This window comes from Camarhynchus parvulus, chromosome 4 (genome assembly GCF_901933205.1).
Source record: "Camarhynchus parvulus chromosome 4, STF_HiC, whole genome shotgun sequence".
Taxonomy (NCBI): domain Eukaryota; kingdom Metazoa; phylum Chordata; class Aves; order Passeriformes; family Thraupidae; genus Camarhynchus; species Camarhynchus parvulus.
The window spans coordinates 36,019,204-36,045,564 of NC_044574.1; the positions used below are offsets into that span (position 1 = coordinate 36,019,204).

A 26,361-nucleotide genomic window follows, 5' to 3' on the forward strand; every position below is an offset into this window, starting at 1 on the left:
TACTTTAGGGCCTTGAAAGCACAAGTAAAACATTTAAACCTGATACACCAGGCAAAAGAAAACAGAGAACATAAAAGACAAGTGTGTGTGTTAGTATATGCACACTTGCATGATGTACATGTTTATAGACCTCAGGACTGAAACAAAGGATTTTTCCTGCTTACCCAACACTCCACAACATTGCATTTGCTATGGGATAACATTTGTGAATCTCGTAACAAGCTAATGAACAAGAGTATTTATTTCAGCTTTTACATGATTAAGCATTCTCTTATTTCTACTGTATGCTCATATGCATTTGTATTGAGGAATTTTAGTTGTATACAGTTCACATTAGTATAGCAGACAGAATTTGACTTGTAAGCTCTAAAAACAGTTAAACACGTTCCAAGGTATAAGCTACATTAACAAAAGACCTGAAAATTTCACAAAAACACTTATCTTGAGATGTCTAATATCTGTAACATTAAATGGTTGCTTTTTCATGCAAGTAGATTCTGCCTGCTAGGGGAATGAGAGGGAGAAAGCTGGTGGGTTGTTCTGAAGTGAGAAAAAGTGGCTTTTTTTTTTTTTTTTTAAGAGGCTGTCCTCACCCTATTCCTCGTGCGACTCGCGCCAACCTAAACTTACACAGCCTCAGGAGCTGCCAACAGCCCTTATCAAAGCCTGGAGCAGCTTCTCACGCGATTTACACACACGCACACACAAATCCCCCTCTCCACCGAGCGGAGCTGTAGCTGCCCTACGACCCTTTCTCCGGGGGACACTGCGAGCCTGTCCTCCCCGGAAAGCCTGGGATTGGGAAGAGAGGATGAAGCTGATCTCCCCTCTGACTCTTCCTCTCCAGAGTTCATGCAGACACTCGGGAGGACGATTTAATGACCCGCTCCGCCCCTGCTTCCCCCCGCCCAGGCAGCTCCGGGAGGCTCTCGGTCACACGAGTAGGGAGTGGGGGGGAATGAGGCGCTGCAGCGGCGGCGGCGGCAGGAGGAGGGCAGGAGGGAGGGCAGGAGGGAGGGCACGAAGGAGGGAGAAAGGAAACCGGGCAGGTGACACCGCGCTGGGTTGCTGGGGCTCGGCGGGCGCGGAGCGGGCGGCAGGAGCGCGGCGGCCATGCACGTCAATGGGAAGGTGGCTTTGGTCACCGGCGGGGCGCAGGGCATCGGCCGCGCGTTCGTCCAGGCGCTGCTGGGCAAGGGCGCCAAGGTGAGCCCCGGGCAGCGCGTCCTCCCTTTCCCCCGCCTCTGCCTGCAGCCGGCACCCGCGGGCGGGGGGTGGTGGCAGCCCCCGGAGCTCGGCTCGGCGGGCGACCTGTCCGTCTGTCCATCCGCCCTCCCTCCAGCCGCTCATTTTCCTCCCGCCCCGCTTAGGTAGCCCTGCTGGACCGCAACTCCGAGGCCGGACAGGAGAGCAAGGCGGCCCTGGACGAGCAGTTTGAAGCGCAGAGGACGCTGTTCATCCAGTGCGACGTGACGGAGCCGGAGCAGCTGAAAGGTAGGAGGTGAGCGCTGAGCGCTGCGCCCGGGCTGCAGCCCCGGTAAGCGCTCCGCGGAGACAGAGCTCTGCGGGACAGCCTGCTCCCCATCGCTGCTGGCACTGACCCAAAAACGATTTGTTCCTGAACCTGCAGATGGGAAATATTGCTACCAGCATTGCTACCATAATTTCACTTTGTTCCTTGGCACATCAGAAAGAAAAGCCAAAGAAGTTAATTCCATTGAGTATTGTGGGTGATATTTTTGCATGAAAGCCTCTGCAGAAGATAATTGCTATTTTATGAGTAATATATATAAACTTTAAAGCTCAGACTTGTTTTTTTATGAGGTTTCAGTACAGATTCCAAGCTGCATTCCCTCGTCACAGGAGTAATAAATTCTGTGCTGGGTTAGAGTGATCTTTACATGCAGTGCATTTACTTTCATTGTGTGCTGCCACAGCTGAAAGAAGAACTGGCAAAAACTGGCACGCTACTTCATCATGGGGTTAACTATAACATTTCACACACATTTTGCAGATACATGGAATGGAAGCAGCTTCCCTCATGAATGATTTGCATTTCTGTTTTCACTTAGTGGATAAACAGTGTTCCCTACTGAGTATCATATAACATTGATGTACCTTCACAATATTTCATAACAGGCACATCACTTCATCAAAGTTTCATTATTAAATGGTACGTTCATAGGTAGTGACTCAGATTCAGATTTTGACATCTCTTTTGACAGTGCCCTTTCCCCAGATTCATTTCTACCGTACTAGATATGAACAGTTTTGGTCTGTTTTCATTCATTACACTTCACTGGTCACTTTCTCAACAGTGACCATTGAGCATAACCATTTCAGAAAACATTGCTGCTATTCCAGAATTCAGCCGTACTGTCCACTGTTCCAAGATAGCATCATCATTCCTAATGCTATAGCTTTACATTGTCTATTTGCAAGAAAGATGCTGTACTTTAAATCTGGGATCTGCTGTAATCAGCAAAGTTTTTATCAGCTAGGTTGATGATTGACTTTTTCTCCAAGTGGGAGGAGTAAGGAGCAAGAAAAAGCATCCTAGGGATAGGAATAACATGTGCTGCTGCGTGGGTGTTACTCAGTGTGCTTTGTCTCCCACACCCCCTCCTTTCTTTAGTGCCAGGCGAGTGCAGGACCAACAGGGTGTGAATCAGGAGCTGGAGTGAATAGGACAGGTCAGCAAGGGAGTTTTTGGAACCAAGTTAGCAGGAAAAAAACAATCAGAGTAAAACTGGAAGTGGCTCTTGCAAAGAAAAGAGCAAGAACAGGCGGCTGCTGCTGCTAATGTCTTTCTGATTATTGCATTAATCTTGCTGCAGGTTTCTTACCATAAATTTGCAATCATGTCTCACAATCCTTTGGGGATTCTGAGTTGGTTTTGGTGTTGTTGTTTTTTTTTTTGTTTTTAACTGTTTAATTTTCATATTTTTCCACTTGCAATTGTAAGCTACTACTCCACAAAATTAGATTAATTTAGGGTTTAAAGGTTTCATCAGATGAATCAAGTCCTGTATGTTAAAGGTCCTGTGTGTGAATGAAGTTCCTCTTTTTTTTAACTTTAGCCCTTACAGTAGGAAGAAAGTCCCAGTACTAGAGCTAGTATTTCTAAGTACATGAGGCATGTGGGCAAGAAATCATCTGCTTAATCTACTTTCAAGTCTTGCCTGTACTTTTTTCTCTGGTAGTTCTTTCACCTAATCCCCCCAAAAATCTATCTCATCCCACTTTTGAAAAATCACCATACTTACTGTTGCCTTCCAGGGACATTTAAGAAGCTCACATATAACTGGTGTTTGTGCTGACTTTGCATTGTTTTTCTTACTTTTCCTTTAAAATTGATCCTTCTCTTAATTTTTTCTTCCCCACTCAATATTTCAAACAAACATCTGCTTTTAATTTTTATGGTTGCATAAGCAGTAATTAATGTGCAATGCAAACACAGAATTGTTCTACATTTGAAGAGGGAAGAATAAATCAGCTTATACTGATGTGTAGGTGACATCTTCACTAAGAATTTACAAGAAAATTCTTCTTGTTGTGGCTAGGTGATCGATAGGATTACTGTAGGCAGATAAACTTTTACCAGAAATATTCCAAACACAGGTATGCAAAAACATTTGGTCTTTTCTCAAAATGTAAAATAGAAAACTACAATTAGTCAAGTCTGTGTAAGTTTAATTAAAAAATCATTGGCAAAATAACTATTATCCATGGTGGTTTTTGAAGATTCTAATTCTTAACAGAATCTTCAGAAACATCTTTCTTAGGAAAGATGTTATTTAGAGAGGGCTTAAAAGGGAATTAGCCAGTTTCCAAAATTTGAAAGATAAATAAGGAACCAAATTGTATTTATTTTGCTTATTCAAAATAAGTTAAATACTCACTTCTGCTTTTAATAAAGCCAAAGGTTTTCATTTCAGCCCTTGATGATGCAGAATTGGAAAGATAAGTGGCTGAAGAGTTGAGAAATCAGAGAATGAATTGGCAACAAACAAAAGAAAAAAAAGGGAGACAGGCCAAACCAGAAGATTTATTAATATTACAATATTTTAGTACAGAATAAGAATATTAGAAAGATCTGTACAGTAAAGGCAGCTGGACAAATAAAACCTGTTCCATCAGCTTCCCAGCTCTTGTTTTGATCACAAGATGATGATTATGATGGACCTGAAGCATTGAGGCAAAGAAAAGGCTGGTGCAGGAAAAGCTTTGTAAATGCCTGCAACTGCTGCAGAAAAAGATAGATGTCTTCAGGCTGATGCTATGCACCTGATTGACATGAAGGGCCAAGCACTAAGGATCAGAGAAGGAAAGTGCTCCTGGGACCACCTTTCAGGAAATAATTTCATCAAGGCCTACCAAGCGCAATTTTTGTATACCTGAAATACTGTTGATTTTGAGTCAAATACCAAACAATGTTTTTTAAAATAATATTGGGGAGGCGGTGTCTTGGTTTACATAATAGTAAATATTTAGTGATGAGGAACAATATTTGGAGGGGAGAACAAGCAAGTTATATATATACATGTCAGAAAATGTCCTCAGTCCTGGAACATCTTAGTCTTAGGAATGAACATCTGGAAGTCATCTCATCCATCTTGTCAAAGCAGAGCCAGGCTTGAGGAGTTTGCTCCTCATTATGACATCATCATGTTTTTCTACACACATCTTTTATCTCAGTTCTAACACTGTCACCTGGGAAAACACAGTGTCATTGTGGAAGTTTCCCAGTTCTCATTTTGAAATTCTTTGGAAGACAAGTCACTATTTTTATCCTCAGAAAAAAAGGAAGATTTTAATTTGAGAAACACATTATTAAAGTTACCTGACAAGTTGGATATATAACAACTTATTCATAAATAGATACATCTAAACAAGATTAATTATTTGTAGTTGAAATATTCATGTCAGTTATTATTAAATAAAAACTGTGTTCTTAGGCTAAATTTGGACTGAATTAAGAAAATTTTTCTGAACACTTGAAGCTTTTGTTTTTCCTTCAAAATGGATGGTGTCAAATCCTGACTTTACTAGCTATACTAAACTGCTACAAATCAAACTATAAATGCTTAATGTATATAATTGGGGTGCCAAACATCCTATCTAATACAAATGTATAAGTGCAAAGAACTTACAGCTCCTGTTATCAGACTATCAAACTTGAATGAAAAGGCAATGATGTTATCTTAATCCTTCCACTTTCCCTAAATTTATCTAATGTTGGTGCATGTTAGATAGAGTATTTAACTGCATGTTGCACACTAATGTTGAAGAAAATAAGGAAGACATTTTGGTAGACTAATAAACCATTCATTTTTATGCATGTATTGTATTTTTATATATTACTTTCCAAAGTTCTAAGAATTGTCACTCTTGGATCTTGCTATAGGTGCTTTCAAAAAAGTAATTGAACATTTTGGAAGGCTGGACATTGTGGTTAACAACGCTGGAGTGAACAATGAGAAGGACTGGGAAAGCACTATACAAGTTAACTTGGTAAGCATTATCTCTTTTCTCCTGTCTGTATTTCAGTATTTAATGTTGGAATACAGTTAATAGCCTGTGGCTTGTACAGATTTTGCCAGATGTCAGAACATTAATTATTAGATTGGTAAGTACAGCTATTGAAACAATCACCACATAACTGTGTTGTGGGTCCCTAAAATTGTCTATCCAAGATATACAGCACTGTGTAGAGGTGCTTGGATTATTTATCACCAGACAACATTCCCTTCCTAGAAAATCCAATTAATTTCCAAATAGGTGTAAGAATTGACTGCCCGAGGCAGTAGAGCTGCATCTACAGTAGGCCAGTCTGTTTATATGAATGTTTTAGAACATTTTAGTTACTTGTGAGGCTCAGCTAGCCTGCATTAGAGTTGGAGTTGCCATCTGTTGATACTACAAATAAATTTGTTCAGTCAAAACCTCCACACTTTCCTCACCAACCATGCCACCCTAATATCTGAGTTTTAACACAGGCCATTACACCATCATCACTTGTAGGAGCACACTACTTAAGGGCACATACTCCCTAAAATCCAGTACATTCAACAACCCTGGAAAATTAATTTTCAAGCAAACCATTACCACTTCTTTGATATTATCTGATATCTCGTCAGATGAAACCACAATATCTGTGGATTTTTTCTCAGCTGAAAAGTTTTTAATTTCAAGTACACCTCTAGGACATCTAAGCTCCAAGGAAGGACCTTTCTAGCATTAATAGAATTTCCAGGCTAATGAAATTCATCTTGTAGTCTACCATCTGTGAAGTCCTAATTCAATGGTGATTCAAGAAGTCACCCCATGATCGTACTTACTGCAAAGAAAGTAGCAAAAGGAAGCTTTGAAGAGTAAAATGTGGAGTTTTCTCATTTGAAATTTGTTGTGCAACAAGAAAGTTCAGAATATGAAAATTAGGTGTGTTTTTGTAAAAAATTTTAAGGACAAAGCTACCCATCTTTGAATCCTAATGCCTCCAAAAAAACAAATGAACAAAATAACTCCAGGACAAATAACATAAGCTGTATATGAGAGAAGTTACAGAAAAATTAATGACAAAATTGGTACATGAAAAAAAAATTAAGTTTCATAATGCCTTTCTCTTGGGTTTTTTTGTATCTATTCCTTACGTATTCATCAAGATTTAAGTAGATATTTTTCTTTCTCTTTATTTAATTTCTAAAATGTTCCCAAAAATTAAACATTAGGAAACAATATTGTGAAGTAACAGTATTTTGTCATCCTCAGTGATAGGGAGCATCTGTATCTCTTAGTACAAATCCCTTGAGTGTAAAAGAAGACTGTGTTCTAGATAACTTATTTCTTTTTACTTTTGTGCCTGGTTTTAACACAGGATATAAGTTAATGTAGGCAGCCATCCACCTGTCAAATTTGCAAGTACAGATAATTAGTCATCACTGGAAATACTGAAGGCCATGTGAGAAATATGTTTGACTGTGATGCTTACTGTCAAGGTAAATATCCTCACTTAGAGTGATGTCTTAATAATTTTTTGATGTCAAGAGCTTCAAACAAAAGATGTTGAGAACCTCCTCCTACTACATTGCAGAAGGCACCAAGCTGGGTGGAGGGGTTGATCTGCTGAGGGATCAGAAGGCTCTGTAAAGGCTCTGTAGATCTGAACAGGCTGGATTGATGGGCCAAGGTCAATTGTCTGAGCTGCAATAAGGTGAAGTGCTGAGTCCTGCACTTTGGTCACAACAACCGCATGCATCGCTGCAGGCTTGGGGCAGAGTGGCTGAGAAGGTGCCTGTTGGGAAAGAGCCTGGGGGTGCTGGTCAACAGCAGCTGAACGTGAGCCAGCTGTGCCCAAGTGGTCAGGAAGGCCAATGGCATCCTGGCCTGTATCAGCAATAGTGTGGCCAGTGGGACCAGGGCAGGGATTGTCTCTCTGTAGTCAGCACTGGTGAGACTGCACCTCAAATCCCATGTTCAGTTTGGGCCCCTCACTACAAAAAAGACACTGAGGGGCTGGAGTGTGCCCAGAAAAGGGCAACAAAGCAGTGAAGGATCTTATGAGGAGCAGCTGAGGAAGATGAGGTTGTTTAACCTGGAAAAAAGGAGACTCACAGGAGTGTTATCGCCCTCTAGAATCATCTGAATGGAGGTTGTAAGGAGGTGGAGGACAGCCTCCTCTTCCAAGTTAGAAGTGATAGGACAAGAGAAAATGATCAGAAGGGCTGGGGGAGGTTTAGACTGGATATGAGAAGAGATTTCTTCATCAAAAGGGTTTTCAAGCAGTGGAACAGACTGCACAGGAAAGTGGCTGACTCACCATCCCTGGAGGTATTTAAAAGGCCTATAGATGTGGTGCTTGGGGTCATGGTTTAGTGGTGCATTTGGCAGTGCTGGGCTGAGTTGTATTTGATGATTTTTAAGGTTCTTCCACAATCTAAACAATTCTATGATTCTATTTTTCTTTTTTCTTTTTAAAAGTAATTGAGCAGAAGCAGACCATAAGTGATGTCAAGTAGCATAAAATCTGCAATCCAAGTTTTAGAAACCTGCATGCTTAACTATCAAATTAGTCCCTTTTTTTTTAAGGGAATATTATAAAATTTATACATTATTATATATGCAAGTTCACCATAAATGACCTAATACAGAGTTGAATGTTGAAAATTTCATAAATACATGATGGTGACTAGAAGAACATCTAAAATGATCAAACGGAGTAGAATTACAGTTATATGGGTTAAATCAAAGCCGCTCTAAGATCCAAATATCTCCACTCACCTATTGATTTGATTATTCTTTCCCTAACACCGAGTCAGCCTATCTCTGTAAGCATTTCTATCTAGTTACTGTAATTTCTGTAAAACAAGATATAATGCTTTGTACTTTTTGGTTTTTTAATTATAACCAAAAAAAAAACAAGATTATGCTTGTAATATCTTCTATGGGTTAGTTCTATAATTCTTTTTTTCTGTTTCTTGTAGAAAGGAGCAAAATATATATGAAATACATTCTTTTAAAATGCCTCGATTTCCCTCTTGTAGGATAGTTTAAGTATTCTTTGTTTTATTTCTCAGAACAGAAACAGCTGCTATAGCCACCATATGTGTGATACACATCATGCACATATTTTTTTATTTTAAAAGGGGAAAAAAATCTACATGCCAGTTGTTGTCTTAGTGATTTCATTTATATATTGATATAACAAATATTCCCTGCCCCAGTTTAAAGTACAAAGTACAAAAGTAGAGCAGTACAGAGCAAGATAAATCAGAACAAACACATCTGGGGTGTGTTCTTCACAGCTAAAACACTTCACAGAACCGGTTGGTCTTCAGGAACGTTTTTATAGGAGTGTAAGGAAGTTCTCTGACAGCACTGCTTGAGAAAGCTTGAAGAAGAAGGTTCAAAAAGTGGGACTTAATTTGGAAGGAAAATGGAGTAAAACACAATTCCTACTGGTGTTCGTTACAGTTTCCTAAGAACAAGAAAAGACCACTTGATAAAGCCAGGGAAGGGGTGTAGGAAGGAGTAGTGACTACTAAAATGATACTTCTATTGCAATGCTTTCCACCATTTTGCTACATTTTGTGCTAAGCATCCATCTTTTCATTACTTTATTAATACATCTATTTTTTTACCTAAGTAGTCCAGCAATGCCATCTGTTCCTCACCTCAAAACTCCAAATCTCAGGGTGTTTACTTGATTGATATCAGCTTGATCATCAGAAGCTTCAACTAGTGAAACTCATAAAAGGATACACTCTTGTTATTATGGCACATAAAAAAATGTACCTGGCAACCATACAAGAATTCCATTTTAAAGAGATATTGCCTGTGTAGTTTCAGCAGTCTGTCACACACACATATTTGTGCACAGAATAGCACAAGTGTATAGCACATAAATTATTTTTAAGGGTCCTACCTCCATCATGACAGTCTTTATTGCATTCATAAAAATATTAACCTAAGGGATCCAGAAATTTTAAAATCTGCCTTTTTTTTATTCTTCAAATCCCTAAAGCAAGAAAAGGACCCACATCTTTACGAGCCTTGAACATGTATGCTATTTAAACACAACTGGGTGTTCTAAGCTTCAGTAATTTTATCTTGTGTTGATGCGGCTTTCTGGAACCACTGTAATTAGAGTGGCCACTATAATTGCAGTGTCTTTTGTCATTACCAATGCACTTAGCACATTTTATACTAAAAACAATCCCCCAAATTACACACAGAATTTCTTTTTATGCTCATGTCAGAGGTTTCTGAAAACCTACATAGGTTGCAGTATACAGTTAAATGTAGCAGTACTAGTATCACCTATGCTTACATTTTAAATATTACCTGAATCAAAAGTTTAGAAATACTTGATGTGGCATTTTGACCACCTTACTGTTTTATTATGACAAAAAATTAATTTTGTATATATATTTAAACTAATTCCCCAAATGAAATTATGAAAAAAATTGAAAGCAAAATCACAACTATGTCCTGTTTATGTAATAATGTTGCAGTTTTAACACATTCTGGCAAAACTTTAAATTTCAGGCCAGAACCTGGGCACATCAAAACACCCCAATCATATGGGATTCAATTATTTAAGCGTTGTCCAGAAATAAGTAGAATTCATATGCACACGTAAAGTTTCTTCAGGTGCATGACAGTCTCATTCTTCATTACTTGGCAAAATGTAGAAATATACAACAATTCCAAATTTTTACATTTTTCATGAGTTTGCACAATTTATTTCCATAAATGACAGAAGTAAAAAATTTCCATGAATTTAGAAAAGTCTTTTGCTAAAATGAAGTCTACCAACATCAAAATACTTAGATTGGAACTACAGAGAAGATAATGCACCACTGTATATTTATGTGTGACTCCGTTCAATATGGCTCATGGTGAAATATATGTTCCAGAAATTAGCAAACCTTGCAAAATCATTGTTTGCTTATCAGTAAGGACCTGTTTCTCAGAAGGCCAATTAATGTTTCAACAGAAGACAGAAGGGTAACTAAGCAAACATCAGAAGTGTTTCATTGAACTTTTTTTTTGTGACAACAGCATCATGATCATCACAAGGCTGTTCCGCTGTGCCAGCTATAAGTGGGAGTATGCTGTGACCTTCTTCTGGTCCACCTTGCTGGCCTTTCCCAGCGTACCAGGAGAAATGAGAAGGACTAAACTTCCATCCCAAAGTAATGTAACTTGGACACGTAGCTGGATTCAGCAGCTGGAAATAACCACTAGGTCCCACAACAGAGACAAAGGCAAGCACCATTTCTCAGTGCCAGCAAGAGAGAAACAAACCAAAACAAGCAATGCAATCTGTGGTAGATGAAATAGCATAGGTGACAGGTTTACTGACAACGAGTGGCTACCTCAATGGCTTACTTGTATATTCTTCAGCATAATTTGATGTTAGAAGACTAATTGTCTGTGGGGAGATGTGGCCAAAAAATGAGGAGTGACACTTACCTTGAAATTAGTAGCACAAGAATCAGTCCTCTAAGTATATAAAGAAGCCTCTAGGTATAATTATTTTTGCTGTTTATATTGTTCTAGGAAGGGCACAGTTACTTACCTTAATAGCACAATAAGTCAATCATTTTTTTAGCTTATGGTTTTAATGTATGTTTACAGTAACCAGTGTTGAAGTATAATGAAAAGCAAAGGTTTCAAACTAAGAACATAAGACCAGCTATCAAAATGGAATAGTATTCCTGTGTCCTTCAGGAATGTGGAGGTGTATTGAATGGGGGAGGGAAGTAAAGGAATCTGCACCATAAAAAACTGAAGCGCAGTGTTTAATTCTCACCTTGTAAAAGAGCTGTTGATTTGCAGCAAATTATCTAATCCTGCTATATATTCCTTTCTCCTTTCTGCCTCTTCCTCTCTAGACTTCTTGTTTTTCACAGTTTGAGTTGGAAATTCATACTCAAGAGCTTAAAATTTAATTTCATATAGCAATCAAACTAACCTATACATAGGAATGTCAAGGAACTTGCATGCTTGCTCCAACTTGCCTACATCCTAGAAAATCTACATTAAAAAAAATTAGTCCCACCTTCCTGTCCAACAGCAAAATGCTAAAATTTTCCATGGATATCACAAGCAGTACTTTTAGTTTCAGAATTTTGAAGTTCGTCTTGCACAGTTCACAGAGTACTTTTAAATGTTTCCTTATAGATAGTCATTGATTTACAACATCACTATATGAAAGGCAAACAATCTTGGGTCAAATTCCAGCTCTGTGCTAACCTGCTTTATGAAACCACAAGTTAATGGCTGTTTCATTTTTATTCAGTACCCCAAGCACTGAAATGTCTTAGTTCAGGAGCCTACATAAAATGTTAGGACTGATTACTATTTTGTTTTCTCGAAGGAATTCATATTAACATATCACCTTGATATCAATATAGTGCTCATCTTCAGCACTGAAGATGCTGATGTATTTTCTCAGCATGAAGTACCAAATGTATCTGACAAGTGGTGGCAAGCAAAACCTTATTAAATAGGTGTGAGAAACTATGTCAGTTGGAACAGCTGCCCTGAAACACCAGGAAAAAAACACCATGTACTCAGTTACTTGCAAAGCAATTGTTGCTTGAAAATGATGATGATTAATGATGTCCTGGGCACCATCACCAAAAAAACACCTTTTTTTTTTTTAAATAGATAAATCTAAAATGAAGCACGAAGTATAAAAACTGCCAGATATAATGTTGGAATACAAGAACATTGTACACATTGGCTGACATTGGTTCCTAAAGGTGAAAAAAACTAACTAGTGCTCTACTGAAGACTCTGAGCCTAATTAAAATCAGAATTTCAATATATGATTTTTTTTAGAATGATAGAATAAAATCTATACAGCCAAAGGACACATAGAAATTTGAAGAATCAAAGATTTTGTAAGTTTTAGTTCTGATTTTGACACTGGCAACTAAATTGCTATTTAAGAAATCATTAGTTACTGATTACTGCTACTTTATTCTCAAAAGCAACTGCAAATATTTTGAGTATTTGCACAATTATTTTGCAGTGTTTACGATGATGTCAAATACCATACTGGCTTTATTACTGTATGATACTTCAGCACATCTGATCTCCTCTAATTTAAATCTGTAATTTATGTAACATAATGCTAGGACATATTCCCACACTCACCACTTCATTTAAAAGAATCCTAAATTTTCTGCTGGTAGTTGAAGAGTAAAATTGCCTCCCTTGAGAGCATACTCAGACCTCCAGTGCACCTTAATGGCCTGTCCTCATGATGTGCTGTAGTAAAACACTGTATTTTGGTAAGAAAATAAACAGCAGTGTTGCTGAGATATCATATGTTTTTCAACATCTAGAAGAACAGTCATTTAGATTATTTTCTGACTTCAAGGATGCTAGTTTTCCATATCCAGGATTAAAAAAAAAAAGAAGGAAAAAGAATTAAGAGTCAGCTGTACCAATTTTGATTTACCTACATTTAGTTACAAAGCTGATTACTTTGATACTTTTTTTTTTCTTTACATATTTATGACAAACATCCTTTGAGCTAAATGCAGTTGTAAACAAAGGGATAATAAAAAATTCAGCTCTAAAATGCCTTCCTGTACAAAGTCTGCCAGTATATTTTCATCTTATTCTGAGTCAGACAGTTTTTTTTATTAGGTAATTTTAAATTTAACTTTCCCAGAATTTTTATTTAATAGATAATCTATAAATTATTGTTGGTTAAGAACCTGGGATTAAATTATTAGTCTTAAAAGTACGATTGGGGAACTGCACAATCTGAAAATTCTTTTAGTTTCTTTCATTTAATTGAAAGGAAATGACAGATATTTTCATCATAACCTAAAACCAAAAAGCTGGGTTCGGAAGACGCATAAATTTTGAGAGGATTGAAGAGAGGTGGATTCTTTCAAGAGAATGGGAAATCCAACACACAATAGAGGAAAAGTGCCATCTGCTGAGAGTGCAGGCAGGTTCTTCTCACCCTGGGTATGTGGTTCAGAGTTTGCCTGCAGAATAATTCTGTATTTTATCAGCCCAAACATCATAAATAGCCATTTGACCCAAGACCAGCCACACTCAGTGAGGTTTTTGCAAGGATCACAGGTAAGGATTGCAAGGCTATAGCTGGTGTAAGGGGCAATATCCAGATGGAAGTCTGCATTTAACTTGAAGACCACCTCTCACAATGCCTTTATGTAAAGGAGAACATGTCTCCAGCCTCTTGAAGAAGTACTAAGTTAATGGATTCCAGAGGGAGAAAAAGAACAATACAGTAATTTTGATTGGACACAAGCTATCCATTTTTTTCTTGGTTTATAATTGTGGTTTGGCCAAGAACTCATCTAGCTCTATTATCTCTGAATTAGAAGGAATTGAAAAGCCTTCAAGGAGCCCCAAGCTACTTCCTATCTTCAACTGATTTATTTTCTCTAATCATCCTAAGTGAAATTCTCCTTTTCTGCTCAGCTGGCTGAGCCACTGCTCCAGGGCATGACAGGGCCTGCACCTGCTCTCCAAAGACATCATTAATCCCTTTCTTCCTCAAATATCTTCTGTACAGTCTCTCATATATATATATATATATATATATATATTAGAAAAAACACACTCCTCTCTTAAGTCCAAATCTAATTTTGGTTGAGGTGCCAATAAGTTTATGTTCAGAATAAGTATATCTTATAGCAACACTACTGTACATTAACAATGTTGGTTTAAATAAATCAAATTTATATGTGACAATCAACATTAAACAGCACTAGATCAACTTTTATAAGGACTCTGCTACTTTCCAGGAAATGCAAAAGAAATCTGATTTAGTCTGGTATGCAACAAGATATTGAAAACAATTCTTTGGAAAGTTTCTGTTAAAGCATTTAATCAACGGCGTTCTTTTTAAATTAATCAAAATAATTCTTAAAAAATGATCGCTTAAACAAGACTTTCCAGGGAAAAAAAAAGAATTTTTTCTTTACGAAAGATTTAAAATACTATTTCAGAATTTTGAAATATTCATATTTTGTGAAGTTTTACACTATTCCAAGAAATAGATATTCTGAAAATACATTATTATTAAAAAAAAATCTCATTAAGTGCTGAAACTATAGAAAATGAGAAAAAAATTATTAATTACCAAGATTCCAAAGCAAACTTGGTAATGAGGTCTCAGGTTGTTGTAACTCTGTCAATGGGCAACCTCATGTTAATTAAAAAAATAAACCAGTGATATTAATAAAGTAGGACATGCACTCTTCCAAATCTGATTCCTATTAAAACCAGAAAAGCATGAAGGATAACTGAAATTGAATTAGAAGTACTACTTTATATTTTGTAACATCCATGTCTAAAAATATCAGCTAATGAAAATGAAATATAATACCCATCTCAAGATTATTCCAATTTTGCTTTGGGAATTTAGATAGTGACAGAAAAATAGTTAACATTCTGATTTTAAAAGCTTTTCTCTTTCTTCCTCGCAATTTCTCTAGTCACTATCTATTAGGTTTTAGCCAAATACAGATTCTTTACTGTGGTTTTCTTATGGGAAATTTCTGTCTCCATTATTCTGCAGACCTTCTCTGGTGAAAAATATTGAAATAATCATGCTTCACACTTCACCTTTTGGGCATCTTAATTTATTTGGGTCAATATTAATAGCACTAAACAGTCATAAAGTACAAATGAAGTTCTCATTTAAAAGCTGAAATAATATTTCCAAAAGACTAAAAGTGTGTCTCAATGTATTTGTTCATTTTAAGTAGAAATTGTAAAGCAAATATGAAATTCTTACAGAGAGATAAAAAAAAATTGGTAAATAGTTATGGAACTAATGCAGTAAATTTAGAGAAATTTGGAGAAATTTGCATTTCTCTAAAGTTATTGTCTACCACCAGGAACCATGTCTGCTGCCTTTTTCTTACTATTCGTTTCACTCTCAGGTAAAGTGACTTTCTGGGAGAAACTCTCTCATGATTCCCCCAGCAGGCTGGTAACCCAAGGTTTGGTGTGTCTTTGGACATCTCAGTTTAAAAGTCTGAAGCTCAGAGAGGAATCTCAGCAGAATTTCTGACTGCAGAAACAGATTTTAAGGAATAAAGATGATACATACAGGCCTCAGAATTTTTTTTTTCCTTGAAGTTCTATCTTTAAAAAAAAATGTTTGTAAAAATCACAGTTAGTATTATGCTAACAACATTTCACATCTCTTAGCATGCCCTTTTTGCCATCTCTGTATTGGCCTGTGTGGGCTAACTTTCATTTGAGAGGAATGGTAAAACTCCTGTAACTTTAGTCAGAAAATAATACACATTTTTAATATCTTAGGACCAGAAATATATCATGATACTTAATCCTAAAAAGTGTGAATTTCTTTTGACTTGAGCCTAATGCAGTTTTAAGTGTTAATGTTATCTTCAGATACAATCAGTACATTTTTTTATAATATAGAACAGACTATCTCAACAAAAACAATGGGATTTAGATCAGTTCATCTACCACTTAGATCTTCATCGTTAAATTATTTGCTTCATCTTTAAATTATTTACTTACTCTTTGTTTCATTTCCTTCACAACTCTTATTTTGCATTTCAATATTTTAGTTTGTTTATTTATATCTTATTGAAAGAAATAAGTAAACTGCTATTACTTGTATTTATTGCAATTGTGCTTCTGAAGTTATTGAGTTGCAATACTGTGGAGTGTCTCTGTGCTTAAAAACTTCAAAGTATAAATAAGATCACTGGTAAAGCAATACAGATTCTAAGCACCACAATAAAAGCAAGTTCCAGTTTGTAGAAGCACAATAGATATTTTGAATAACATCAATAATTCAGTAAAATATTTTGAATAGTTTCAAATAATCTTTTGAGTATCTTCCATAATTCCTTCCTCTCTATACCAGACATCTGTGATCAGAGGAACCTACCTTGGCATAGAATACATGAAAAAAGGAAATGGAGGCGATGGAGGAGTGATCATTAATATCTCATCCTTGGCAGGTGGGAAAATTTTCTGCATAAACAATTTCTGCTGTGTGTTCTTCTTAAGTAAATGAATCATACTGATCAGTAAGATACTTTCGCTTCTTTATATGGCCCTTTCCTGTTTAGAAATAGTTTGAACTGGTTTTCATCATAGCAATAGCAGGAATATCAAACAACCACAAATTTCATTTGCTTTTTTAAACACAATTCAATAGAAAAAATTCAGTAATTTTCCTAACCTATCAGTCTTGCATTTAAAACCCGGAGCCTGACGTAAATTCAACTCCAGAGGAACACAAATGTAGGAACCTCTATAGGCTAGACTGTACCTAGTTTATTAACAAAGGATTTCACACACCCATTCTGTGTTCCAAGTCCTTTCAGGTGTGATCTACCTGTACTTGAGAAGTCATAAAATTAACACTCATATTTTACCAAGCTTAAGCAAGCACTTTCTTTGCTCACTACTTATCTATTCTAGTAACTGTATTTCAATTTATTGATATAAAAATAGAATTCTTTGGATCCTACATCAGTTGGGGGTAATAGAATTCACCATTTCCTGTAGATATACTCATTGTTTCAGTGACTGGGCTCCCAGCAAAAAAGCACAGCTGAGCGGGAAACTGTACATGGAAAATGAAGTCACCAGACAACCCTCCTCAAAAATTTTGTGGGGTAGTACTTGCATTCTCTCTTTTTTTTGTTTGGAGAAGTTGTTCGCTCTTTCTACTGTCAGACTGCCTGTGAAAAATACTACCTATGCTACCCAACACTCAGATTGTCAGAGGGGTTTTTTTTGTGTCTATGCGGATTACCAAATTCTAGTCGTTTCATTCCAGGGTATTCCTATGTGTTTTACCAATGAAAAGCCAGTTAAGATAGCACCAGCTATAGTTAACTGATTGTGCACAGGTGTGGGTGTTCTGAGTAGTTTAAGTTCTCCTGTAGACCATAGCTTTTGTGATAAAAAGTCCAGTTCACCCTACTGACATAATGCATATGGATCTTGAGGATCTGACTTAATGCATGCACATGTCCAAAGAGTGAGGGGCTCTTATTAAAAGACTGCATGTACCTTTAAGTCAGCATTTTCATACTGCCTGACACATTGCCTACTGACACCAGTAGGTTTATCTCTATAGGCTGAAATGGACATTGTATTGGGTCCAAATTAACCTGAAGGAAACTGCTGTTGCAGTGCAAGAGGTCATCAACACAAGTAAAATATTAAACATGTTCACAGAGACACTAATGCCCAAAGCAGTGCTTGAGAAAGGATAGGGCTAGCAAGTGATTTGATTCCTTTTCTAACTAGTATCAAATGAACACAAAATTATTTTGGTTTTAAGATCTAAAAACTTGGCTGTTCTCTTTGTTAAGACAAACAAACAGTTTCTCTGCTTTGTTTGGTTTTACATGGCTTGTGTTTAACAATTGTTTCCAAGGTCATAAGGAAAAACACACTTTAAAAGCTAATATATACTAATTTTTATTGCTTATTTATTTACTACTATTTGTGCTTCGTGATTGTAATTCTCCTTTTCAGTCTGAAGGCCTAAGTCCTGCAGTTTATTCCATATATGAAAGACAAACTTCCATTGGCTTGCTTAACATCCCCTTCAAGTGCTTCCTCAGAGCTAGCTTCTGTTGATCATTAAACTTCTGAGTGGTTTTGATCCCCGCTGTCCAAGTTCTCTGTAAGATACAGACAGCAAACCTTCCCATGTCTTTTTGAGCAACAACAAGGGTTGTACATAGTGCTTATGTCAAATTCAATAATAGTTCCTTTGCACATTAATTAGCTACATTAATATTAATCATTACATCACCATGGGAGTTTTGCCAGTGATTTGGACTAGGGACAGAATCAAGCCTTACAGTATCACATTTCCAAGCACCCATGGTACTACCAAAATTATCTCTGTGAAGTGGATGCTTAAAAGTTTTGATTCAGCTGGATCAAAGCCAGAGCCTGTCTATCCAGTAAGGAGTCTTCCTTTCTTTAGTCTTGACCCCAGACAGGACTTAAAAGAGGGACAGAAATATGTGATCACATGCGGCAGGCACTCAACTATGTCTCAAAGCTACAAAATTTAATTTTATTCGATTTGTGCATTTGTATCAAGAAGAAGTAATTCTGCTAAACTGAGATAATGAGAAACGTGTTTTACTTCAAATTTGGCTCCATAAAAAACAATTTCAATGATTGCAGGTTTTTGCATCACTGAATTTGAATAGATTTAATTTTCAAATTCAAGTAATAAAATGTTCTAAAATATCTTCTTTATAAGCCGCACTTAATTGCATTTAATGGAATAGTTAAAAGCAGCAGAGAAAGCATAAAAAAACTAAATTTAACTCAAGAGACTGTTGAAGTTATTAAACTTAACATGGTCTTTTAGCTTGTGGTTGCTGGTACCTGCACCCTTTTTGCAAAGGGTAAAAGGGCAAAAGGAATTCAAGTATGACACACACTTTTGTTTTGATGGCTTTCGTATTTTGAAGAAGGTTTTCTGTGAAAATGAATTTGTATCTGTCTGTATTTTACCAGACAAAAAAAAAGTCAGAGTATTTACAGAGGGCTTAAAAAATGTCACAATTTTTTAGCATAGCATCATGCTACTTTTGTGAGAGGCTCTTCAATGTGTAGTGAATCTGGATACCTTTCTGCTGCACAGCCGTATCAATTTTATTGCACTCAACTTCAAACATTCAGATTCCTCAAACAGCTGGTTTGCCTTCCCTTTATTGAAAGCTTCAGCCACAAGAAATACTTAAAGTACCTGTCACAGCAAACAAGCTTTTTTGGGACCAGATTGTAAATGTATTACAAGAAAAAAACTAAGCATATGGTTACATCACCAAGCAAGGACTCTGTCACAGGGATACAGGGGACCAGAAGTGTCTGTACAACTGAGGCCTTCACTTCAGCATCATGGCAAAGCTTCTGGTCCCTCCCGCTTTGTGAAAAGCAAAATGCTCAGCAGATTCTGCCAGAATGAGGTTAACAAGAATTAGAAGCTATTCACTTCAGACTTCACTATAAAAAAAAAAAAATCATAGAAATGGCACAGTTTAGAATTTTTGCTAGGATTTCTGTTGCACCTTTGTTTTGGCACTCAGGATATTATGGGGGCATGCAGAGAGAAAACCAGAAAGTCCAAAGTCCAGCTTAAAACTAAAAAGGCCAAAAAATCTTATTCAAAGAAAGGAACTTACTCAAATCTCTGAGGGCAACATATTCAGTGGGAGAGCATAACAGGGGGAAAATGCTTAATTCTGTTTTTATCAAAGTTCTTTCATTTCATCAAAGTGGGATGAAAGGAAATACTGGTTTCAGCAAAGCCTACTGATACAATTCAAACTTGATCGAATTCTCCACCTCCAGTATTAATTTCTCAGGATGTGGTTTTTGAAACTCAATCGTGACAAATAAGGAGTTGTACTGAGACACCCAACAGCATGTCTTCAATGGTAGAGTGCTCTTGACACCAACAAGGAGAGTAGAATATAAGCAAGGGCAAGAACTGTCTCTCTCAGCCTGCCAGGAACTGAGAAAAATAAAGTAGAGCAGTTAACATTGGAGCACAGGATTATTCTTGGTCTGCTTGAACTTGTTTTGCTAAACCAAAGAGCATCTTGAGTCATCACGAAGTCATTTTCAATTCACCATACAGTAACATCTAGAAAGAGAAAAATCTTGCCATAGCAGCAGCCCCCTCCTCCCTGTCTAAGAGAGATTAAAACCCAAATGTATCACTTTCCAGCAGTACACTGACCCATCACCACCCATTTGAACACCCTCCTCTTTTTCTCCCCATTATTTTGTGAATAATGGTCTCTAGTCTGTTTCACTGCCATTCTGCTTTGCATAAGATAATTCAATATTCATGGCAGCAGCAAATAGAATCCAGATTTTCTAACAAATGAATGCCCTAACTAATATGTTAGGAACTCATCTCTGCTCACTGGTTGAATAAATATGTGGGCAGAGCAGACTCAATGTGGCACAGTGGCTCATCATAAAATACTTTAGGAGGGTCCCTGGGACACACCACCAACAGAGGCCCAGCTCTTCCTAGGGCAGGGAAGTGGCTCAGAGCTGGGAAAGCCCTCACTGGGGTTCTGAGTACTGAACTCAGGAGCAAAAGGACTGTTATTGTTTTATGTGAGGAATGCTAAAACTAGTCTTAGATGCTTTATCCAAAAGTGAGATGATTTTTTCTTGGTTCTCCACTTCAGCAAAGATAATAATTTCAATTAGGAAATAACTAGTTTTCAAGAAAAACCCCAAAAATGCTACTAGTTCCTCTCTTCCTGCCTAGTTATTCCTGCTGTCTTTGGCATTTAAGTCTTTGCACCTTATTCCACCTTATTATTGTGAGCTGTGCCCTTCCTTTGTTTATTTCTTGACTTTGTTTCTCTTCCCTCTCAAGTAAAAGGTAACTTTTCTTACTGTGATTAAAAAATAAAAATAAAATTACTTCTAAATTCTTCCTCTGTGTTTCCCAGTAGACTTCGTCTGTTTTATTTCTGTTAGCTGCAGTCTGATTAGAATTTCCTTTATTTGAAGCATGTAAAAGTACTTGAGAGTTCGGGTTTCTTTAAAAATAGTATTGTATTATTTCTAATGTGACGATATTCCAGTGTTTCCAATCATGTGAAGAATGGTGATCATCAAAAGTCAACAAACAGAAGAATATTAAGCATTTGTTGTGATCACAACCCACAGGAGACAGTACAAAACATATTTCATAAAGTGAGTTCTTAAGCAGAAGCATAACACATTAGTCCAAGCAAAGCAAATAAATACAGTTTTAAAAGAACAACCAGACAATAGGTTAAGTTCTTCATTTCCCAGTACTGAACGGTGTTACTTTCACAGGATCATCGAGGTAGCATTTAAATCAAGATAAAACCTTGAAGCTGTCAGGTTGGTAATTAGAGCTTTGGGCTGTCTTATAAAGTTCTTTCCATCAGACAAAATAGATCCCAGCGTTAAGAGCCCATGCGAGTCTGGCACATGTAATTTTTCTGGCAAATCCGTACGTAGAGCTAGATAGCGAATTCTTCATCTCCACTGAGGTAAGTCACACCCCTTCTTGAAAGTATCACCTTAAGATCTGAAGTATGAAAGATAAAAAAAATACGAGTTATTAATCTGGATTATTTCCATTAGAATCAAACGTTAAGGCATTAGAATTACTATCCTGTTTTACAACAGCACATTCAGGAAAACATTTTATCCTCTAACTTTCAGACAGGCTGAAGTTCACTATTCATAAGGGCCTAATTTTCAGGTGGAACTACAGCATCTGTTTGGTCCAGTTCAGCTTTCATTGTATATTAGAAGCTGTCAGCATAATTGGCAGAAATGAATATGTGCTCATGGTCTGTCATTTCTTCTTGACTAGCTTTTTGCCATCAACTCAGTCTTACCAGAATTCTTCGTTTTCTTCCAAAACTTCTGTTCTCTCTTCTTTCTCTACAACAAGTAAAAATTTTGTGCTCTCCCATTCAGACCTTAAATGTTTACAGTATTAGCAGAAATTTTTTATTTTGCTTCTCCTATTCCCACACTTCCTCCCTGAACAGACGGTAGATGATTGCAGGTATCCAGTTCACACATTATATATCAAAGCCTATCTAAAAGACTTTGCTCCTCAGTATACTTTGAATACTTTACTGACTCACAGATGCCTCAAAAATATCATTCTTGAGTGTTTTCTTCCAGATTGTATCCTCTATTTTAAGTCATACTTCACAGATACCACTTTTCCTTTTAAAAGTTACCGTTTTTTCTTACTCTTCTTTTGCCTGCACACTTTTATTCATCTAATTTTTTCTTAGCCTATCCCAGATTACAAAATACAAATGCCTACTAATCCATTTTGTTGCATCTCTGGCACAAGTTTTTTCACTGTAGACCTATACATGTGTTTAAGGTAATCATAAAATACAAATATGCCACCTCTTCATTCAGCTACCTTTTTATTTTAAAGGACTCATGCCTGCTGCGTTCCAGCCTGTGTACTGTGCTACAAAGCACGGTGTCATTGGATTCACACGGTCCATAGCAGTAAGTATGCATTTCCCAAAAGGGTGTCAGCAGCTCCTGGGGAACATGCTTACATTTTTCATGTTCCTCCTCTATAGCCATACAACTGGAATTCATTTTATGAAAGAAAACAAAGTGTGTGAAGCAGTGGAAGTTCCCTGCTTTTACAAAGGGAATCCGAAGATGGAATAAGTAGAGCATCTGTGTGTTTATGATCAGTTTGAGGTTTGGAGAACATAGAAGATGTTGCAGAGTAATTTGAGGACAATGAGAGGCGTCCAAAAGCAAAATTCTAATCCAAGTTTTAAAAATATTTTTCAGAACCCAGTCATTTTGGTTTCCTTGTTTCTAAGTCAGGTCAATGACCTTTTTAATGATAAATAGGCACTGAAGTGTAAAAGAGTTACTTGAACACATCATTATTTATTCTTACTGACTCTTAATACTCTGAAAATGAAAAATGACACATTCAGGATGGGGCATGTAAGTTGACCATATTGTAAATTTCAGCCTCTAACTCCAAAACTTTCTAGTTAGATTGAGCAAGCAATGTAATAAAACAACTTGGAGGGAGAAAATACAATTACACTTTAATAGATTAATATTAAAGATAATCTGCTCACATAAGATTTCCAGTCTGATTTCCAGAATTAAACACCTGAAATTACACTCTATCCATCTATTTTATGCACCCATCCTCACACAAATAGCTCCTTTTTCAGATTAACATAGAGAGAGTAGTGTGGATAAGTGTTGCATATATCATATTAACACATCAAGAACATGAAACCTAGTTTTCCATTTTTGTTTTCTCATTAGGAAGGTAAATCTCACATCTAAGCTCAAAAGTAAATTAGAGGAAATGCTGTCTTTAAGGAACACAAAAATGCTGAGCAAAAAAAAGAATAAACATAGCGAGCTACAGTATTTACCAGGAAAGGCACTACAGCCTGATGTTGGGCAGGTCTGATACCTTACACCTAGGGCTTCACTTTCTTGTCTCCCCAGACCAAAAGGGCAGGCTACCATGCCATGAAAATGACATGTGACTTAGATTATACCTGAAAGGAGTCCATTAAATGTTAAAATAAATAGAACACAGTGTTTAACAGTTATGGTTATTCTTGGATATATCATGTATAGTTCATCAGTTCAGTGCTACTGCTAAGAAAGTTCATCCAGCTCATCCAGTTCATTTGACTCATACCTGGATGTTGATCAGACTTTGCTGCATGCACACTTTGGCAGAACCACAAACAAGGGGTCCTGCCTCTCCCAGAACAACTTGTGCTTCTTTCTTGCATCATGTTCCTGAGCTGCTTCCTGAAAAAAAATCAGTTCACAGGGACTTTCCAGTGGAGATGCTCAAAGATAGATTCATGCCTTGGCAGAGAAAACAGCAAGTAGGAAGGTTTAGCATTACAGTTGTAGAGATAGAGAATATATTGTATTCCTGTTGATGTGAGGAAGGTATCTTAATACAGTATCTTAAAGATGATTTTATTTCAGAGTTTTCTTTTAATAAAAAAGGCTCCTATAAGATCTGGAGCATACATTTGGGAGGACCTTTCTTGTTTTTGCTTAGAAGAGTAATATCATCACCCTAGAACACTGTCAATGACATGCTAAAGAGCACTAAGAACAAAAAGTATTAGGAAAAAAACCAGCTTAATGGGAAGAGTTCTGATTTCTCATAGAATTATTCTCCTGACAAAAGAAATGCATTTTTTCCCCCAGTAATCTAGTATGATTACTAGAGAAAACATGCTTCAAACTTTGTTTTTAAAACAATCAGTAGTAACACAATCTCCTTACTTAGCATGGCTGAAAAGTACTTTGTGGTAAATCTCATTCTTTGAAAATTTGCTTACACAATACTGTCTGAAAATGTTGATGACAAATGCCTACCCTTTTCTCTTTTCTAGTTAGCTGCTAACATGGAAAACTATGGTGTGAGACTGAACACAATTTGTCCAGGATTTGTCAACACACCAATTCTTCAGTCAATAGATAAAGAAGAGAATATGGGACAATACTATTCATACAAGGATGAGATAAAAAATATGATGCAGTTCTATGGCGTGATGGAGTAAGTCAAGTCAGATACAATGTGGGTTTTGCACTTCATAGATGAAGAACAAGGACACATTTTCAGCAAAATTAAACAAAAGGGAAATACTGCCTCAGATAAAAGACTATCAAATGGGTTATCTGTATAGAAAGAAAAAAATATGGCAGATTTCTAAGCCTATTTTAAGAGCACCATCTGCACAGTGATATATCCCTTTATGCATTCCCATTTCCCAGCAAAGTCTAAGTCAAATTAGCAAGTTTAATATCGTTCTTTTAGTTTTTAATAGCCTTTGGTGTTCCCTCATGAATTTGTTTAATCAAACTTGTTGTGAGATACAGGGTATATAATTTGCACAGAGTTTTCACAAAGTTGTCAAGTGAACCAAGATAGAAATCAGACCATGAACTGACAAAACTGGATTAAGAGCACAACAGCAGCCACGATGGATCAGATCAAAGACTTACCTGGCCCATTGCAGTCTTGCCAACAAAGGCCAAAAGCAGGCAGCTTGGACAGACTGTGACAACGTAGCAAGCATAGTCATATTTTTTAACACTTTCTTAGCTTCTTACAATTAGCTTGCAAGATGCTTCTGCACAAAGGAAATTGTATGACTGTGTTGTTTCACCCATACTTTTCTTTATGTAAAATATTTTGTACCTATTGACCACAGCAAACTGCATGTGAAATTATCCTTTAGGCTAATTTGTATGTCAGCTCTGCTACAGAAGCAGGAAAAATCAACAGCAAAGAGCTGCAGAGGATTGTGTAAGGATTACTTCTGTCCATTTCCCTGACAGAGAAAACTTTGATAGGAAGCCCAGTGGCAGATGGATGTCCACAGGCATTTATCAGAAACTAGAGCAAACAAATGATTATTTGTAAAGTAGCCACTTTAGATGGATGTCCTGGTTGAGGAGAATACATATCTCTCCTGAAACACTCATACCACCTCTGCTATTCCTCAAAATAAATTTGTTCAAATGCATTTTTTTAATTTTCAGATATATAGATTTACATTGAGTTTCTTGTCCTTTTTACATGTTCTATTATATCATAACTCTGAAATAACTTTTTTTTTCAGCCCATCAATAATTGCTGAGGGATTGATAACAATAATTGAAGATGATACTCTAAATGGAGAAGTTATGAAGATCACAGCATCCCAAGGAATTCATTTTCACCAGTATGGCCAAACACCTTTTACATCATCAAAGAGATAAATAATTGTTTTGGGCTAATTACTTTTGGCTTTTCTTAAATAGATAATTTTTTGAAAAGAGTAATTTCAGGGGAAAAAAGATTAGTGTTGTTTCTAGATCAGTGACAATGTTCAAACATTTGCATCCTAATAACAAAGAGATGAGAAAATCTGTTGTGGGAAGATGTTACCACACTATTTGATTCTGTAAGCATTATTAACAGTATTTATTTAGTAGAATAAACATACTGCTCAGAAGTGGTTTTTTTATTATTTTTTAGTAGTAGGGGCCACTTTTTTTTCATTCTGGTTGTTCTGATCTACATACTCCAAGCATAGTTTAGTTGATCTGACTTACTTTGTTATTATTTTCACTGTTGTGCCTACTTATCTGCATCCTGAGTTCTTCAGACCAGGAATTCAGTTCAGGAATCCAAATCACAAATGTAGCCACATGGAGTTAAGAATTACCTTTCTCTTATGAAATGTTAGATATGTGCAGCTTAATTTGTTGTATATCATAAAAAGAAGTACA

At 36.8% G+C, this 26,361-nt stretch overlaps 1 protein-coding gene across 2 annotated transcripts; it reads left to right on the top strand.

Annotated features, from left to right (window-relative positions):
* The first annotated feature begins 667 nt into the window (after nt 1–667).
* HPGD (15-hydroxyprostaglandin dehydrogenase) lies at nt 668–26,361 on the top strand. Of its 2 annotated transcripts, none has more exons than XM_030948294.1 (7): nt 668–941; nt 1,371–1,494; nt 5,408–5,514; nt 16,409–16,505; nt 22,496–22,572; nt 24,477–24,640; nt 25,710–26,361. In XM_030948294.1, exons 1-7 carry the CDS (start codon nt 879–881, stop codon nt 25,846–25,848), a joined length of 771 nt encoding a protein of 256 aa, XP_030804154.1. In that variant the 5' UTR covers nt 668–878; the 3' UTR covers nt 25,849–26,361. The 2 variants fall into 2 exon arrangements, with proteins under 2 accessions (XP_030804154.1, XP_030804153.1); XM_030948293.1 differs by lacking the exon at nt 668–941 and adding an exon at nt 981–1,206.